We start from the raw sequence: 21,041 nt of genomic DNA on the forward strand, positions 1-21,041 counted from the left end.
TGAGACCGTACTAAAATATTGAGAGTAATTAGGTATTTAATTAAAAATATAAGTCTTATTGCATGAATTAAAGTACTTAATTGCACAGTTTAAGCGCGTAATCACAAACAAACATAGCAAACTTAATGGATTTTAGCACTCAGGTGTCCAAGTTGGGCATATAAGGTCCAAACAGAGTGGGGTCAGTCCTAAAACATCTGTGACATTGAGATGGACGTGTTGGAGCTAACGGTGCCCAAAAACTCCTCCCGAAGAGCTTTTTGCACACCTAAAAGCCAAGTTGGAATACAAACAAACTTAGTAAACTTAGTGGATTTAAGCACTCAAGTATCAAATTAGGGTATACGAGGTCCAAACCGAGTGGGGTTAGTTCTGACACATCAGTGACATTGAGCTTGACATGCAGAGTTGATAGTGCCCAAAAACTCCTCTCCAATTGAAAATTTGGTGCTTAGAGGTGAACTTAGTAAACTTAGTTGATTTTAAGCACTTAGGTGTTCAATTCGAGCATATGAGGTCCAAACTTAGTGGGGTCAATTCCGACACATTCGTCACATGCCGATGGACGTTACAGAGCTGATAGTGCCCAAAAACTCCTCTCGGGAGGTTTTTGAGCCCTTAGAAGTAAAGTTAGAATACAAACAAACTTAGCAAACTTAATGGATTTAAGAATTCAGGTGTCCAAGTTGGACATACAAAGTCCAAACTGAGTGGGGTCAGTCCTCACACATCTATGACATTGAGCTTAACGTGCCGGAGTTGACGATGCCCAAAAACTCCTCTCCGATTGAAAATTATGCACTTAGAGGCAAACTTACTAAACTTATTTGATTTTAAGCACTCGAGTATCCAATTCAGGCATACGAGGTACAAACCTAGTGGGGTCAATTCTGACACATCCATCACATGGTGTTGAACGTTCCAGAGCTAACGGTGCCCAAAAATTTCTCTCGAGAGGTTTTTGAGCCTTTAGAAGTAAAGTTAGAATACAAACAAACTTGGCAAACTTAGTGGATTTAAGCACTTAGGTGTCCAAGTTGGGCATATGAGGTCCAAACTGAGGGGGGTCAGTCCTGACATGTCCGTGACATTGAGTTGGACGTGGTGGAGCTGATGGTGCTAAAAACTCCTCCTCGGGAGTTTTTTGCATACATAGAAGCAAATGTAGAATACAAACAAACTTAGTAAACTTAGTGGATTTAAGCACTCAGGTGTCCAAGTAAGACATATGATGTCCAAACCAAGTGGGGTCAGTCCCGACTTAGTGACATTGAGCTTGAAGCGCCGGAGCTAATGGTGCCCAAAAACTCCTCCCCTTGAGCTTTTTGTGCACTTAGAGGCAAATTTAGAATAAAAACAAATTTAGAAAATTTAGTGATTTAAGCACTCAGGTGTCCAAGTCGGGCATGCGAGGTAGCCACGGAGTGGGGTTAACTCTGATTGATCAAACGTAGTTATTTAAAATTTTGCTATTAAATCATTTTTACTTATAATTTATATGTACATATATATTCAAAAATTATATACTAATCTTTTGTATAATATTACTTTGTAGGGTTTGCAGACTGTCACAAGAGGTTGAGGACGATGCCGAGCACCACAGTCTGATGCAGCTTTTTTTTTTTGTGTATTTTTTGTTGTCTAAACTAATTATGTATATGATGTTTTCAAACAATCTTTATATGAATTTTGAACAATTTATAAATTTTCAGTAATTCTAGTTCAATATTATGTGTGCTGAAATGTAATTACATGTTTTTACATGAATTAATGGATGATTTCAAAAAAAAAAAATTAATTACTTTAATCTTTTAGTGACGGTTCTACAATCGTCACTAATAGTATCACTAGTGAGTATTAGTGACGATTTTAAAGTCATCACTAAAAGTTAGCCTATTAGAAACGATTTCAAACCGTCACTAATAGTACGATTTTTAAGTGACAATTAGAAAATCATCACTTATAGTTGGACTTTTAGTGACGATTTTTAGTTGAGAAAATGTTTAAGTTAATAGTGACAGTCGTAGACTTTTAGTGACGGAATAAGACCATCACTAATGCTCAACTATTAGTGATAATTTTAAAAATTATCACTTATAATTAGTTGTCATTGCCATTTTAATGACAAATTCTAAATCGTCACTAAGTCATCACTAATAAGTATTAGTGACTGTTTGCTATTATTAGTGACGATATGGAACCGTCACTAATAATCTTCCTTTTTGTAGTGAATTCGTCGTTCCTTTTGGATGTCTTACAGGGCCAACATGTGGTATTAGAGTAATGTTGTTGTACTTCTCTTATTATATTTTTATAGTAGATTTAAAGGTATCCATGACAAGCTATGTCCTTGTTGAAAGACATCCACAAACCAATAACCTCTATTTGCAATAGAAGGGCCTACATAAGCCCCAGGGTGTGGTTCAGGTGGTAGTGCGGGCTGCGGGAGTGCCTCTCATGAGGTTAGATGTTCAAACCCTCCCGGATTCGTTTCCGCCCCTGGACTCCTGAATTTACCCTCCCTTTGGAGTTGTGGGATCAACTTCAAGAAGCGCAGGATTAATCACATAGATCATAAAACGGACACGTGGATACCCGGTGCGTAATCCAAAAAAAAAATAAAATAGAAGGGCCTGCATTCAATCTCTTGATGTTACAGTATTTAAAAGGGTTAGTTATTCCTAGTAAAATAGTGGATGGAAAATATGCTCCAAAAAAATAAGAATGGAATCAGGAAAATGATAAAAAAAAAAAAAATCAATTAAATGCTAAATCTGTGAGCCTGTTTTGTGTGTTTAACTTTTTATGAATTTAACAAAGTCTCGTGCGATTCAAAGAAAATATAGGACAAATTTAAAATTATGTGTATCAATTATATTAAATAATCAAAAATAAATATAATGATGAGTCAATACGAAACGTTTAAAATAGAGGAGTCTATCATTAATATGTATAATAGATTTACCAATATAATCAACCCTATGAAAGAGTTGTTAGAAAACCTGTCCAACTAATGGAATAATAAAGAAAATTTTCAGGTCTTTATATTGAATTAAAAATATATATATATATATATATAATTTATGAATTAAATAAATAATTTATTAAATACTTAATCAAAGCCTATTTAAAATAAACATCGCACTTTTTCTTACTAGGATCATAAGGTTAAAATTAAATTGATTCAATTATAATATCTTAAATCCGAACTCGTTTCCGACACGCGGATGACTAATCATGCGTCTTTTTCCGCCTCGAATATGCTGGGCCGTCCCTCTGTCATTTCCGTCGAAAAGACGAGACAATGTCAATATAATACAAACGTTTGACTACTATTCCCCATCTGTTCCCATCTTTTCCCACCCACTCAGCTTCCCTCGAGAAGCAGCGAAACCCTATCATCTGAACTGAACAAACCAGCAACAGAGAACCATCGCATATGGATTCCATCAATTTCTTCAAAGGTTATGGCAAAATCGACCACCTCGAAAATCAATCTGCCACCAGCGCCGGCGGCCGAAAGCGCCTCGTCACCACGCTCGCCGCCTCCTTCACTGCCATCCTAACCCTCATCCTCGCCTCCCTCTTCGTAGCTCTGATCCACGAGTCCAACTCCGAGTCCGATGAGACCCCCTCTCTCGCCCTCAACCCTGCTGACTCGATCAAGGCCGTGTGCAGCGTCACCCGCTTCCCCGATTCATGCTTCTCCACCATTTCCGCCGCTAAGACCGCTCCAAGAGCTGACCCCGAAGTCTTCTTGGCCATCTCTCTTAAAATCGCCATCGACGAGCTCGCGAAGGTCGCTTCTCTGTCCAAAACGCTGGCTTCGAGGGTCAACGATCCGCCGACCGAATCGGCGTTGAGGGACTGCCGGGATCTGTTCGCGGACTCACTGAGTCGACTCAACGATTCCGCGTCGGCGATGGGGGTTGCCCTCGGGGAGCCGATGCTGACGGAGAAGAAGATCAAAGACGCGGAGACGTGGATCAGCGCAGCGATCACGAGTCAGGGGACGTGCGTGGATGGGTTGGAGGAGATGAAATCGACGGTTCTTGATGAGGTCAGGGCTGCGGTGCGCAGGTCCACGGAGTACGCGAGCAACAGCTTGGCAATCCTCGCAAATATTCAGACCCTACTCCGCAAGTTTGACCTCACCCTTCACTGAAGGTGTTTCCTTTCTTTTTCTTTGTTTTATCACTCTTATATTTGTTATTATCATCTTTGTTTGAGCTAGATTTATTTTTATTCTTTCACTTTTGTTTAGATTGAAAACGTTAGTTTTCATTTCATATTTTTAGAGCTACAAACTAGTGATAATGTATCAAGTCCCACACATGAACCCAAGACATTTTGCTTCTCTAAAAGCATAATCTAGATTTGTGAGTATGACTAATAGGTAGGTTTTAAATTGCGGTAGCGGGTGGTGTAACGCAACGGTAACAAGCAGATGTTACATAACGGGAAGCAGGTGTAATGACCGTGAATTTCTTTGACGCACGCACAAACTTGTGCATATTATCGTAATTACATGTGTTTAAGCTTTTAGCCCTTCTTAGAAAGAGTTTTAATATATTTTGAATCTTTTAATTTGAGTAACTAAGTTATTTGATAAGAAGAACAAGTTTACATTTGTTTTAAACCACCATGGATGTGTGTGAACATTAATATCACATTACTAATATTATTAAAATAAAATATTTTCCTAACAAGTTATTGTTTTAAAATTATTAATTAATACATCTATTGTGAGTATTTAAGAAATAGTAAATTTTGTATCATTGTGTGTGTGTGAGAAAAAAGGTTGAAGTTGAAAAATATTGAACATAAATATCACATTACTAATATTATCAAAATAATATATTTTCTTAACAAGTTATTGTTTTAAAATTGCTAATTAATGCATCTATTGTGAATATTTAAAGAAATAGTAAATTTTGTATCATTATCATCCTCATTATAATATTGTCTCCCTTTTGTCACTTGGTATATTGAGTGTGTGTGTGTATGTGTGTGTGTGTGAGAGTGAGAGAGAGAGAGAGAGAGAGAGAGAGAGAGAGAGAGAAATACCATTAATACAAATGTAAAATAGTTAGAAAAGAAAGAAGGTTCAAGTTGAAAAATATAGAACATAAATATCACATTACTAATATTATCAAAAGAAAATATTTTCCTAACAAGTTATTGTTTTAAAGAAATAGTAAATTTTGAATCATTGTCATCCTCATTATAATATTTTCCCCCTCTTATCACTTGGTATATTGAGAATGCTACATGAAAAGGGGGAAAAGTGAGAAGAAAAAATAAAAAATAAAATAATTTTTTGGTGTAATAATCCTGTAGCGATTACGTAACAACTGTAGCGGCCTTTACGTAACGGTCGCAGTCCATAACGGCCGCTAGGGTTGTGATTTTTCTTCCCACCAATTTCACGGTGTGCAACAGTATTGGTAACCCAAAAAATCGTTACCTAACGGTGTTATGTAACGGTCGCGGCCGTTATTTAAAACCGTGGTATGAAAAGTATTTTTTAAGTGTTGGGTCTATTGTTCCTTCATTTCTTTTAGCCAAAATCAATTCTGTTAATTTAGGTTTAATCCCATGAGGGGGGTGAATTGAGTATTTAAAAATATTTTAGTATTTCAATCCTTAATTGAAAACCCAACCATACATTCACAAATTTGGATATATGTCAATTTTAGTATTTTGCACTTAAATTGATTTACTTAGTGGATATCTCAATTAATTAAGTATTATCCAATTATTCTTACGTATTTTAGATATTCATATATATCAATATTTAACACATGCATATCAGATATAATATGAATACAAGTGCGGAAATATAAAGATATAGAGAGAGAGCACAGACACCGAATTTCTAATGAGGTTTGGACAAACTCGGCCTACATCCTCGCCTTGGGAAAACCCCCCCCCAAGGATTCCACTAATCCCACTCCTTTAATTAGGACAGAGCTTCTCGTTACAAAGTCGCTGCTTACAAGAGGTACAATTTCCTCCTTCTCGGTTCACAACTCGAACCGTCAATACAATAGATTGATGAAATTCCTAAACACTCAAATGCTTCTGAACAAGCTAATGATTGCTGATTGTAAGTAGTTATATTTGATTCTTGGGTTTAATCATGTATTTATAGATAGAAAAAGTATTATTTCGTATTCCCGAAGTTGCTTAGAGTGTTTCTCAAGTTTTTACTTTGTTTGGGAGCCAAGAAAAACACTTTTGGAAACTTTTTCTTCGCTATTAAAAAGTAGTAGTTACAAAAGTTAGTCGACTGGGCTTATCAGTGTTAGTCGCTCAGGCTTTGATTTTAAGTGAAAAATCAAAGTCAAAATGGGGTCAGTCGCCTGGATAGTTAGAGATTCATACTTTTATGTTTGTTTCCAAAACTTTTGCCAAATTATTTTGAGACTTTTGAAAATATTTTTCGGGGTTTTCAAAATTTGGTCTCTAAGTTAGTAATAAAACCCAGTGAGCTTCAATGCATCCATATTGACTTTAAATGAAGTACTTACATAAGACTTCCTTAAGACTTAAAAACTTTCTAAACACGAAGTCTTCATGTATGTCTTTGCTCTCAGTATCTTCATGTATTTGTTTTGCTTTCAATATCTTCATGTATTTGCTTTGACTTCCTTCATAGTTCATTGTCTTAAGTGCATACTTCATCAAATTCTTCTAGCTATAAGTACAAACTTTCAATAGACTTTTCAAGCACTTGACCTTGGTCTTTTATCAACACTATTGAGTCCTAAAACTTCACTTAACCAAATATGTTAAGTTCCTTTGCTTTGTTATCATTGAAACAAGATTCTAAGCCTTATGAGGTCAACACTTTCTTTTGCAGATGTTCAGACACGTGGACGACCTCCAAATGTCCAAGTTTCCTTCGCTAACATACTAACACATGGATGACCTCTGGATGCCCCTTTTGTTCATAATTACTTCGCAAGCACTCATGGAGTATCTAGAAGACATTTCAGTGTGAGAAAGTCCCGAATTGAGATGCCAAAGCAAATCCAAGATGAAGACCCCTTGTGGGCCCCCCCCCACACAGTATTGTGGGTCCCATACAGTTCCATATTGGGTCCCACACGGTTGGGCCTCCCCTTTGACTTACTTTGTATTATTGCAAGATAACTTAGCTTGCAGGTGTACTTAGTAATTATTCGGTCTAGTAAGTTGAATTATTTAATAGGTTTAGTAAGTTGTATTGATGTCTTTATTGTGTTTGAAAATTGTGAGTGTGTTGAGAGTTGTGTGTCTCCCATTCTTACATGGGAATTACTTGTGTGCATTTATTTTGTCCCCCCATGCTAGCTTAGCTAGTTATGTTTATGTCTTCCCCTTCCCCATGTGAAGTCTTTATATATTTCCATTGTAATTGTTGTAAAAGCAGAGAGAGCTAGAGAATATATTGTTATCGAGTTATAGACTTTGTCTTTGTTGAAGCTTGTGTAAGCTTGTTCTGATCCTCATGATTGAGTGGCGAGAGGCTACAAATCGTTCTCTCCGGAGATCAGGTGGTGAGAGACCACTAAACTATCTAGCGAGTCCATTCATTCCCCTCTTTCACGACCTTTATTCATCATCCACACAGCCACCACCAGGTTACTCCCACACGGCCAACAATACATCATTTCATTTGTTGAATATCATACATCAAAGTGTACATAAAGGATTTCAGAGCTAGTCTAACTTGTGAAGAATAACATCAAGATATCCTTCATAGTTATTGGTAGCGTCAGTATTCACTTGGACCATCACAAGTGCACAACAGTTCCATTGCAACTCAATGCTTGGTTAAGGAATTCTAAGGTGTGTTTTGAGTTTGTGGTGAATCAAATTAAGTCATCCAATGATTTTCTTTGGTAAGATTGTTCTTTATTTAACTCTTCAATTGATTGAGAACCCTTGTTTAAAACCCATAAGCCATAGTTGAGCAATAGCATTTGAATCCTTACATTTTTATTCAAACTCTTAGCAGGCCAGGCTACTGACCCTGACGATCAGTTGACTAACCTGCGACTGACTCTTGGTATTTTGTCTAAAATCTCAGACAATCGACTGAGGTCCTTCTATCAGTCAACTAACCTAACACTACCACTCCAGAAATCTATTCTTAAATTCTTCGGGCAATTGACCCTTAAGTCCAATCGATTGTAGCCACCCAGAATATGAATTTTCAATATTATTTCACATTATTTGAGTCCCTACTTAACCTTGTGTAATCTCATGCTTGAAATTATGAGCTTCCATGTTTAAATATCGTATTTAAGCTATTGAATTTCATTATTGATACTTGCCAACTTTAAAATCAATTCTGAGAATATTGCTTGCTAAACATAGAATTTTATTCTTGAAATATTGAAATATCATCTTTTCTGCATTTAATTTGATTCTTTTGTGAAAGAACTCTTAGGACTTATTTATGAACAGCGTCATACACCTTTTCAAAATCCTTGAACATGTGAAATATGTCATGATTTATTATGTTTATGTTTGGATAATTGAATTCTTAATTTAAAGTGTCTTGAGTGTATGTGCTTGCTTGTGAGGGTTAAATCAGTAGGACTAGGCCACCCTACCCCATCCTACATCATCCAAGGTATCAAAATTTACAAGTGTTATTTATTTCTTCATCATCAAGTTTAACTTTGTTTCTGATATTCTTTTTACTATTACTAAAATTACATTTCATATATTCTGTCTTATTTCTACTTATCCTAAAGCCTCTAGATTCCAAAGTTTCTTTCCATAATTCTAACTCAGCTTCTACTCTGTCCCTAATTTCATCAATTAATACAATATCATCTGCAAACAACATACACCATAAACTTCTTTTTAAATATTCTTAGTCAGTTGGTCCATCACTAAAGCAAAAAAAAAATAAGGGCTCAAAGCAAATCCTTAATGTACACCTATGGTGATTGAAAATTTTCTAGTTTCTCCATCTATAATTCTTGTACTGGTCATTACTTCATTGTACATATCCTTAATAATATCAGTATACCTACTACATACACATTTTTTCTCTAAGACCCACCATAGAACTTCCCTAGATATCATATCATATCTTTTCTCTAGGTCAATAAATATCATATGCAAGTTCCTTTTTTTTTTTCCCTAAAATTTCCCATTAAATCTATACATTTTTAGAAGAAAAATAAATCTAAAAGTTGACTCAGTTCAAGACATAACATGATCTTATTTACTTGAATAGAGAAAAAAATAAATTAAGTTACCTAGTAGAATAGATATGAAATTGAGTGTGTATATATATAAAGTTGGCATATAAGTACATTATAAAATTTTTTCTTTAACTCTTCATAATGTGTCTCTTGATTTGTCCAAAGAATTACCAGGATGCTTCAATGAGTAGATTGTAATATTTTCATCCCTCCAGCTTGGTGCCGCTTGGGTTGGTCTGAAGGGCTTGCCTAATAAGAGTTATAAGTTATAATAATTAGAAAATTGATTTTTAAAATGTATAATACATATCATCTTCTTTTTACAATTATTAGGAAAAATATATAATTTTATTACTTATATTGTAATATTATTGTAATGTGATACATCTTAAAGTATTAAAAAATGAACTTTTATAATCTACTTATACTCTAGGACAACTTTATATTCTTCTTTTTTTTTTTTGCGAACAATTATAAATACTCTCAATTTTAGATCATGGTACTGAAATGTAATTTATTTATTTTTTCTTTTGTTCAAGTAATGAAACTATGTGACGTCCTGAACTCAAAATGTTCCTCTTTTTTCACTTTTTAGTATGATTTTTTTTTCTTTTGAAAGATATAAATTTAACTGCATAAAAAGGCAAGATGCAATATATATCCTAAATAAAAAATAAAATTAGATCTTATTTTGAAAAGAAACAATTGATTAGAATTTGTTAATGTATCTACTTAAGAGTTATTAATGTTTAATTGAATTAGTCTATAAATGATTGATAGATTTAGCCTACCTAATAATTTATCTAGTTAGATAGTCTTGGAATTTGTGCATGTATTTTGCTCCCCCCTCCCCCCACTCTCTCTCCCTCTCCATGTTTGTGGGCTCTTAACTCATTTGTTTTTCTTTATTTTTAAGGTAAAAAACATTGATTTTCTTTGAGATTTGATAAAAAGATAATAACCTTTCTTGAAGTTTCAAAAATTTTAGAAATATATCCTAAAATTTCAAGAATGTTAAAAATCTTACTTGAAGTTTACCAAAAAGACATAAACTTCCCTTTTGTATTTAGTAATAAATAAATAAATTTGTTGGGAAGAGGTTTATATATTTTTGGTAAATCTCATGGAAGGTCTATGATATTTTTGAAACCTTAAGGGAAGTCTTTGTCTTTTTGTCAAATCTCAAATAAGGTGAGTGTATTTTGCCCCCTTTCCCCTTTCATGAGTGAAATGTAGAACATTAAAAAAAAAAAAAAAATGTGGACTTTTCATCAAGAAATGAATCCATGCAAAGTCTTCACATAAAGCTTTCATTTTTTTTGCAAAGTTTTCAAACATATTTGGTGTCATAGATCTATGATGCGGCATTTGGATGTTCTCCAAATTGTTTCTAAACAATATGTCAAGGCGGGTTTGTGGTTCTCCCACAAAAAGTCCACATTTTTTTAAGTTACATTTTATAGCTTCCTTCCAAAGAAACCAAAGTTTCTTTTTATAAAATTTAACTATTTAATGAACCATCCATGATGTAGCTGTTGAATGGATTAAAAAGTCTCTTTTATAAAAGTAAAATCAATATTCTTAAGTTGAGTTTTATAATTTTCCTCCCAAAAAAACCAAATCATTCAAATTCACAAGTTTTCATAAATAAACCAACAAAATATTTTTAAATTTGAAATTAAAAAGTCTACTTTGTAGATCTAACCATACCAAACAACAAATCAAAAAGTCTCTATTTCTTCTCTTCTTTATTTTCTAATTTTTATATGTTTGTATATTTGTTTTGAATAGGCATTAAGTAGTAGGATTTTCATGAGTTTAAGCTCTCCATATAGATCCTATGAAAGCCTTTTCAAAGGGGTTAAGTGTTGAAAGATTTTTGAAAAGAAAAGAGAAGAATTTTACAAAATGGTGGTCAACCTACCTTTGATGGCGATTGACCGTGAGATCCTGTAACTTGATTTTTCAAATTTTTTGCATATTTCAACCATTTATTTTAGAAATTTTCTTTCAAAAAAAGAGAGATTCACACATACACACAAAAGATAAGTATAATAACCATTCATAGAATGGGTGTTATACAGTTATAATTTTTTGAATTCCAACAAAAAAGAATTTAAAGACTTACCTTCTCCATTCACAAAACTATTTACTTTTTTAAAACTAAAATAAAGTGGCGACTCTATGTCAATGCATTTTCATTCTAAAAATTCTGAAATAAGCATAATTGGGTTGATTTTCATGTCATAAAAGTTTCAATTCGAATTGATGATTTAGTTTTTTGAAAAAAAAAAAATTGTTGTAAAAACAAAAAAAGTACCCTTTAAAGTCTTGGCCTAGCAGTCACTCTCTACGCTGATATTTCAATTCACTCATCCTCATAGCCCCAAAGTAAGTATTTTTTCACTAACGGTGTATTACAAAATCCATTGTTTCTTAAAGTCATTCATTTGCATTTATAAATAAAATATAACTGAAAAATAAAAAAATACAACCAAAAATAGCAACTTTTAGCTGTCCTTAGAGCTCCAATTAGGCTAGCATTCCAAGAGATCCTGCACCTACACACACAAGAGACCAAAGATGAAGTTGGTGGCAGCCCAACAAAAAATCATAAATTTTGGGCTTAACTTTTAAGTTTGAAGCCCACTATGGGCCTATTCTGGATTTAAAGCCCAACTTGGGCTTATTTTGAGTTTGAAACCCACTATAGGTCTGTGCTCGATTTAAAGTCCAACTTGAGTTTATTTTTAAGTTTAAGGTCCACTATGGCCCCTAAGAAATCCCTCATAGACAACCCATTTTCCCTTCTACCCCACCAGCCCTTAGCAAATCCTGAGCAAATCAAGATCTTGTCCCCTCATTTAGCCTATAAATAAAGAGGTGGAGAAAAGAGCAAAGCAAAGAGACCTTGTGTAGTGACCCGAAGAATAATGGTATTTAAATAATAAAGAGTGTGAGAAATGGAAACAGTAACAGAAGGAGGAAACCAACTTTCGTCAACGACATTGCATTTTGGAGGTGATAATTTCAAGAAATTTCCCAAACCTCGTCGACGAACACAGGGGTTTCGTCGACAAGGGTTCTTCAGGATCTCATAGACGAGGTCCCGTCTCGTCGACGAGAAGATATCGAGAGATGACTTTTGGTAGTTTGAAATTCATCGATGAGGGTGCAGGTTCGTCGATGAACTTTCTACAGGACTCGTCAACGAGGTGACGTGACTCGTCGACGAATCCCACAGTATAAATAGTGCTTAAACTCAGTTTTTACATAGAAATTTCAGCGAAGACTCTCTCTCTACGGTCCCTCTCCCATTTTTCTTTGATTTCGGCCTTGTTAGCCGCCGGATCGACAATCTGAGGCCACCACGACACTCCTGGCGGAGTTCTCTTCAAGTCTGCTGGGGCGGATCGTCGGTGAGATCGAGTCGAGTTTCTTCCCTGAATCAGGGTAAGACCTTTTAGTCAATTTTTGGCCTTATGGCAGTTGTAGGAAATGATATAGGCAAAGAAATATTGATATTCTGTTCTGGCGAATGTTGTTTTCAGGGTGTTGTGCAGGAAGCCCTGCGGGGGTAGGACCAGTATACGATAAGGGTTTTTTAATAGTCAGGTAAGGGAAATATGCTATGTTAGGAAAATTTAGTATGATTTTCAGTATAGTATATATATTTATTTATACCAAATTATTATTCATAGTCGGAATTAATACAATTTATCCATTATGTATAATATATTTTAAATTATTGTGTGGCTTGAGAATATAGATATAGTACAGAGACATACTTTATAGTATTTTTTTAGAGCTATGTTTTACAGATTATACAGACAATGAATATGTTTTATAATAATTACAAAACACCATGATTATATTGTTGATACAGATACAGTTTACAGTACCATGACGTATAGTTTTACAGTTTATTTCAGAAAATACAGTTGATACAGATACAGTTTATCATAACGTTATAGTTTATATAGTTATTACAGAATCATAGTAAAACAGATAGTTGTATATAGAGATGTATTATATAGTATCAGACCCTGTTGGACCATTACAAATTACAGAGCACGGTACTGTTGCTATATACAGTATATAGAGTGCAACCACCTATTCAGATAATACGTGGTATAACAGTCGATCGTATAGAGCCCACGAGTGGATAGGCTCCCCATCAGATATGGGTTGAGGAGGGCTGATCATACTGATGGAGTATAGTGGTTTATCCTGGTCGGCCAGCTAGGGTAGATCCCACTTACGGGCCGCACAACCCTATCATGAGGGGTTAAATCATGACACAGTTATCCACAGGGAAGTTTTCAATTATTACTAGAAGTATTTTGAGTAGAAACCTAAAGTACAGAAATGTTAAACAACAAGAAAAAGGTGATGGTTTATATTACTGGTATTGTATTTACAAATTCAATGATACACGATTATATAGTAATAGATTTTCATAGTATTGTAACTCATTTGCCACACACTAGCAATAGCATATTTCGTCTTACCGAGCGTTGGCTCATCCCATTACTTTAATATTTTTCAAGTGATCCAGGTAGGTGAGCAGATTAGGCTCACAGATAGAGGGGCCTCAGTATTGCCCTGACAGTATAGTGAGTATTTTTGGGAGTAATTTTGTATAGCCCTGGCCAGTTGAGGGTATTTTGGGAAACAGTCATATATGTATATTTTGGGAAATATTTTAGCACTCTAGTATTGTATATAATTATATATGGTTATATTTATTTGATTTCCGTTTCTTGCTGCTTAGGTTGATGGTTGGGTTTAATCCATTTTGGTATCAGAGCATTGTAAATTTTACAGTATATATATAAAAAATAAAAAAAACCCAAGTTAAATAGCAGGGTTTTACAATTTGGTATCAGAGCCTAAGTTGTTAGGTTCTGTAGACTTTAGAGTGTAGCGGAAGTAATATCAGAGTAAATGACTTAAGGTTTGTTTAGTGGTCTGGGTACAGGATTACCGTGGTGGTTTCTGTGTTTTTCCTGGGGTGACGATTTCAGGAAAACCATGGTAAACTATTATCGAGTCGTGTGTCTAAGTGACAGAACTGGAGATTGAGTTAAGGTCAAGGAAGATAGTTAATTTTGAATTGGTATAGGATATGTTTGTATAGAAGATAAGGTGCTTAAATGTGTTTCTCGTTTCAGGATGGACTTGAGAAGCAATGGTACGAATGCTGGGGAGGATAGGCCAGGACCTTCCAGCATAGGTGGAGGAGATACAGATGTTGTGCTGCGCAGTGTCACTCAACACGTGATGACTGAGATGGCTAGGGGCTCTAGGGAGCGTGGCTGTTCGATCGAGTAATTTATGCGGATGAAGCCCTCATCCTTTGTTAGAGGAGATGACCCGATTGTAGCTGAGAATTGGATCCATGGCATCAAAGAGACGTTGGCAGTGCTTCCTTGTTCGGATGAGCAGAAGGTAGTATTTGTAACATTTAAGTTGACAAGGGAGGCGAAGCACTGGTGGAGATCAGCGCAATTGATAAATGAGCAGAGGCCGATTCCAGTATAAGTCACATGGGACCGATTCAAGGAGCTATTCTTCGAGCGGTATTTCCCTGCTATCGTTCGGAGCGTGAAGGCAGCAGAGTTTATGCACTTGGTACAAAGGCAGATGTCGGTATCCTAGTACGTGGCTCGGTTTATCAAGTTGTCACGTTTTGCTCCACATCTAGCACCTGATAAAGAGAAAAAGGTCAGGAAGTTTGAAGAGGGATTGAGACAGAACTTGTTTGAGCAGGTGATTAGCTTCAGAGCTCAAACATTTACGGAGGTTATTGACAAAGTTGCGATCATTGAGAGTGGTATACAGAGGGGTATAGCGGCTCAGAGTCAGAGGAAGAGGCCTACGCGTCAGAGCTTTCAAGTTGGCTCCAGTAGGGGTCAATGGAGAGGAGGTAGCAATAAGGGAGATTAGAGGTAGATGGCAGGACCTTGGAGGAATCAGAGTGCGCCGATCGTCCTGGTATGTCGAACGTGCAGGAGACGTCTTTTGGGGGAGTGCCGGGTACGGACAGATGTATGCTATCAATGTGGAAGACCCGACCACATGGCACGTGCATGCCCAAGACTGCCAGAGCAGGTCCCAACTCCCAGGCCCTATCGGGGAGGATATCAAGCACCTCATGGAGGACAGCAGAGGCATGTGGCCTCGACGAGGGTTTACGCATTGACGTTCGGTGATGCAAAGGCTGCCGCGGATGTGGTGACAGGTACTTTTACTGTTTTGTCATATTTTGTTATTGTTTTATTTGATTCAGGTGCTACTCATTCATTTGTCTCTGCATTGTACGTTAAATTATCTGAAAGTGAGACTCAGTTATTAAATAGAGAACTGTCAATAGCTACACCATCAGGGTTAGTGTTAAGGTGTAAAAGGGTACTCAGAGACTATCCAATAGAAATTTATGGGAAAGTGCTACTAGCGGACCTAATTGTGTTTGAGATGTGCGGGTTTGATGTAATACTGGGTGTGGATTGGTTTACTGTTAATCACGTCAGTATTGATTGTCATCATAAGGAAGTAATTTTCAGACCCCTTGGTGAACAAGAATTCAGGTTTGTTGGTTCGCGTGTACATGCTCCGTTGCAAATAGTATCAATTGTACAGGTAAGCATATTACTTTGGTATGGAAGTTAGGGGTTTGTGGCTTTTGTAAATGAAGTGTCAGAAAATGAAGTGAAGCTTAACAGTACCCTAGTCGTACGAGAATTTCCAAATGTTTTTCCAGAGGAGCTACCAGGATTGCCTCCTGAATGTGAGGTGGATTTTCCTATAGAATTGCCTCCAGGGACAACGCCGATCTCTAAGGTTCCTTACCATATGACTCTAGTTGAATTAGGAGAATTGAAGAACCAGTTGCAAGATTTGCTGAATATGGGATTTATACGACCCAGTGTATCACCATGGGGAGTTCCAGTATTGTTTGTAAAGAAGAAAGACCAATCAAAATATTACAACTTTCATTCACAACAGTATTGGGATAAGATCAGTCGGCTAAGATTTGAAAATTTTTATTTGAGTTATATGCGTGCATAAGACATAGTTATATAAACTTTTGAAACTTGATTCCACTCAAAAAAAGGTATAATGTTAAAAAGGGTGCTTCACTTTGTTGGCAATTCATTTGTTTTCTTATATATTGTTATTCATTTTTTTTTTAAATGGTATACGGTGATGTTGGTAGCTACTTTTTTAGTTGTTGGTTGGTTGGTTGGTTGGTTTGTTGTTGGATGCCATGTGCCTTAGAGTACTTTGGTTTTATTTTCCTATAATCTACTTATTGTTTTGTTTTGCTATAATCTACCTATTGTTAGCTTAGTTTTGTTATATTTAATACATTTAAAAATAATACCATAGTAAAGAAAAAGTTATAAAAGTTCATGATAAATATTAATGTCCATCCAGTCCCACATCGTCTCTGTGAGCAGTTCCAAAACCAGTATAAGATTCTCTTAACTCTCTCTCCTTAACACTTAGGTTTTGAGGATGAGTTCTCTAACGTGGTGTCAGAGTAGGGCCTTGAACTGCTTAGCTCCTCCGTGGGCTGGACTTTTCCTCGCCTCATTTCCCCCATGGGCTCAAGGGGGAGTATTAATCCTCTTAGCTCTCTCTCCTTAACACTTAGGTTTTGAGGATGAGTTCTCTAATAATAAATGATTAATGACAATAATTATACATCTGTTAGAGGATTTGAGAAGAAAAATTTTAATTTTTTTGTGCTCAAAATATTCTTAACTTCAAAAAATATAAAAAGAGTATGAAACAAAAGATGAATAATTTCTCGTTGTCTAATCAAAGCTCAACAACTAAGAGAATTTTGAAGTTATCACTAAAGATGTGCTCAACAAAACTAAATTTAAAGAATAAACCAAATGCAGACATTGTTTTAATACTAAATAAAATAAAAAGCAACAAAAGATTGTAATGTTCCCTTTTAGGTTTTAATTAATGTGGTCTATTTCTTGAATAATGTACCAAGTCATAAACTTGGAGTTGTAGTCTTTATTTTATTTTATCATATTTTTCTTCACCAACATACAACCTAAATGGATCTCACGAACTTGTTTTGTTTTTTAATGCCACAAAAAATTACACTAATGTCACTAAAATTATAACAAGAATGTAATTTTAGAGTTTGTTGTAAAACATGTATATTTATGTGGATGACTATTTAGATAATAGGTTATAACCTTTGGTATGCCCACATAATGGTTCATTATGTGGTTAACTTTTGGAATGCCAATGTATTTGTCTATATAAGGATGTATTTGTCTATATAAGGACATGTTTACAATAAAATGAGATAATAAGATGATTAACAACATCTAGTTCCTAAAGAACTAGACTGTTAAATTTTTATAACTTTAAATTTTTTTGTATTCTTCTTTATTTCATTAACAACAGAGTTGACATTTTCTTAACTTTTAGATATATGAAAAGACATCTATGGTGACATTAAATTAGACATCACCAATCTTAACTTTTAGTACCCACTTAAACTTCACAACATAGCCCTAGTTGTCATTAAAAGAATTTAAAAAAAAAAATTGACATATGCAGATATTTGATAAAAAGATAGGGATATTGCTAAGATTTCAAAAATCTCAGTGATCTTTTTTACGATTTTAAAAATGTTACAAATCTCTCCTAAAAATTGTCAAAATATCCTTAAAAGACTTGTCTTTTTGTAAAATATAGGAACATATTTGTGTCTTTTTGACAAATCTTTAAAAAAGTCTTTAAACTTCTTGAAACCTTAGGTAAAGTTTTTAAAATTTTTTAAATCTCTCATAAGTAATTTTTTGTTTGCCTTAAAAATATACAAATATTTGTATATTGATCACCCGTAATGCATATTGATCAAGATCAATATGCATTACGAGTGACCACAAGATATCCTATGCGAGGGTTTAATGATACAGTCCTCTATGAGTTTGTTTATGTAACTGATGATTATGGTCTGCACATTGTGTTGGATGCACACTGCATATGTTTGACATATTTAACTGTGCAGTTATATGTCGAAACCAATCCTCAAATTGGTGTTGCCCCTTCTGACTCTGCTGCCACCCCATCGATGTCATACCTATTAGACGACATTCTCAATGCGGAGGAGGCGGATGCACCGGTCATGCCACCTCGTTCTCGTTCAGAGCCATTATATGTGTTATCTTCCCATTCGCTTCGCATGGATGTCGATTATGTAGTACCTCTTGGCAGAGATGCTGAACATACAGGACGACGACGAGACAGGACACCAAATGCAGATGAGCAGCCAAGAGAGGGCAGACACAGACGACAGCCACCCCGAAACTAAAGACGACCTGCATGTGATACTGAGTAGTCTTTTTTGATTTCGAGTGTATAGCATCGATTATGTTTATTTCATTTGTATAGGATTGATTATTTCTATTTCATTTGTATAACATCGATTATTTTTTTTCGTTTGTATAGCATCATTCATTAATTTTCTCCAGCATGTATATGTGAATGAAAGTATTGTATGACTGTTGTGAATGAAATTTGTAAATAAATATTGTGACCATACTGATATTCCTAATTAAAATTATTTTCTTGGGACTAGTAGGTTATTACCGTCAATTTGTGGAGGAATTTTTGGCTTTATTAGGACCACTCACACGGTTAACCAGGAAAAATGTCAGATTTGTGTGAGATGAAGAATGCGAGCAAAGTTTCCAAGAACTAAAGCAGCGGCTCATCACTGCACCAGTACTGACGATTCCATCAGGAGGTGATGGGTATGTGATTTACAGTGATGCGTCTTTGAAAGGGTTTGGTTGTGTACTAATGCAGCATGGTAGGGTGGTGGTGTATGCGGCCAAGAAGTTGAAAGAGTATGAAAAGAACTACCCTACTCACAATCTAGAATTAGCTGCGGTTGTACATGCACTAAAGATTTAGAGACATTACTTATATGGTGAGAGATGTGAAATATTCTCTGACCATAAGAGTTTAAAGTATTTCTTTACACAGAAAGAGTTAAATATGCGGTAAAGGAGGTGGTTAGAACTCATCAAAGATTACGACTGTACCATCAGTTACCACTCAAGTAAAGCAAATATGGTTGCTGATGCTTTGAGCCGTAAACAGAAAATACAGCATAACTAGCTGCAGTAGTTCAACACCCAATTTAGATGGACTTGGAAAGACTCGGCGTGGAGTTAGTGGAAGATGATCCTCAGGCGCTTATTGTCAGTTTGGTTATACAACCTACACTTTATGAGAGAATTAAAGCTGCTCAAAGGAATGATCCAGAATTGGCAGAAGTGATAGGCAGAATACAGGATGGTCAGGGGGAAGAATTTAGCATTTCTGACGATGGGGCTCTGAGATTTTGCACCAAATTGTGTGCGCCTGCAGATGACAGTATCAGGAGGATGATTCTAGAAGAGGCACACAGATCTCTATACACAGTCCATCCTGGCAGTACGAAAATGTATAGGGATCTGCGGGAGTATTTCTGGTGGAGTGGCATGAAAAGGGAAATAGTAGAGTTTGTGCGGTAGTGTTTGACGTGCCAGCAGGTTAAGGCTGAGCACTAGAGGCTGGTTGGTCAATTGCAGCCACTTTTCATTTTTGAGTGGAAGTGGGACCACGTATCCATGGATTTTGTTACTGGGCTACCGCCGGCGCCGCATGGTCAGAATTTCATTTGGGTGGTGATTGATAGATTGACGAAGACAACTCACTTTCTGCCCATTAAGATTAGCTACCCTATTAACAGGTTAGCAAAGATTTACATGGAGAAGATTATTTGACCCCATGGAGTGCCAATATCCACGTCTCGAACCGTGATCCACGTTCACATCGCAGTTGTGGAGGAGTTTGCAGGAGGCACTAGGGACTCAGCTAGCATTCAGCACCGCTTTCCATCCTCAGACTGACGGTCAGACAGAGAGAACGATTCAGGTACTTGAGGATATGTTGCGAGCTTGTGTATTGGATTTTGGAGGTAGCTAGACTCAGTATATGTCATTGGTGGAATTTGCTTACAATAACAGCTACCAGGCTAACATTGGCATGACTCCTTATGAGACACTTTATACCAGAAAGTGTCGTTCCCTTTTATACTGGAGTGAGCTGGGTGAGAGGCGAATTTTGGGGCCAGAGATAGTTCAGCAGACGTATAATAAAGTCTAACTCATTCGAGATCGAATCAGTGTAGCACAGAGTCGGCAGAAAAGCTACGCAGATACTCGCCGCCGGGAACTGGAATTTGTAGTGGTGATCATGTATTTCTGAAAATAGCACTGCTGAAAGGAATCATGAGTGTTAGCTTTACCGTGATCCCAAGAGAGGGGGTAAATTGGTATTTTTAAATTTTACCTCCTAGGTATTCCTTTCTAACAACAGTATGTTCACAAGCCTAGGGTCAATCTAATGCAATTAATGTAAATATACCTGAAATTAAATAAGGCAGTTTAAACAATCATATAAGCACTAGAAAGCAGTAAAGAGAGGATGACACAGAGATATGTTATCGAGGTTCGGCCAACTGCCTACGTCCCCGCCTTGGCTAACCAGCACAAGGATTATCACAATACCTTGCTCACTTAAACGGGTGGAGCGGCACCTATACAAACCAGGTCAAATTAACACAGGGCTGACCTCAACCTTTACACCAATCCTTACCGGGCTGGATTACCGCCCCCTCAGGCCACGCCTGGAATCACTTAGATATACAATCAAAGGTACAATACAAGAGTACTTTCACGTAAAGCAGATTTGTACCACAAATGCGCACAAACACAAACACCACAGATGATTTAAAATGTA

At 36.1% G+C, this 21,041-nt stretch overlaps 1 protein-coding gene across 1 annotated transcript; it reads left to right on the forward strand.

Annotated features, from left to right (window-relative positions):
• The first annotated feature begins 3,186 nt into the window (after positions 1–3,186).
• On the forward strand, positions 3,187–7,453 carry LOC131158300 (pectinesterase 1-like). The gene is made up of 2 exons (XM_058113067.1): positions 3,187–4,167; positions 6,866–7,453. Exon 1 carries the CDS (start codon positions 3,440–3,442, stop codon positions 4,163–4,165), a length of 726 nt encoding a protein of 241 aa, XP_057969050.1. The 5' UTR covers positions 3,187–3,439; the 3' UTR covers positions 4,166–4,167; positions 6,866–7,453.
• The last annotated feature ends 13,588 nt before the right edge of the window (positions 7,454–21,041 follow it).

Source organism: Malania oleifera, chromosome 6, assembly GCF_029873635.1.
Source record: "Malania oleifera isolate guangnan ecotype guangnan chromosome 6, ASM2987363v1, whole genome shotgun sequence".
Taxonomy (NCBI): Eukaryota; Viridiplantae; Streptophyta; class Magnoliopsida; order Santalales; family Ximeniaceae; genus Malania; species Malania oleifera.

What these genes read in the sequence shown, in the direction of transcription:
- LOC131158300 (XM_058113067.1), top strand. Translation starts at nt 3,440, where the DNA reads ATGGATTCCATCAATTTCTTCAAAGGTTATGGCAAAATCGACCACCTC.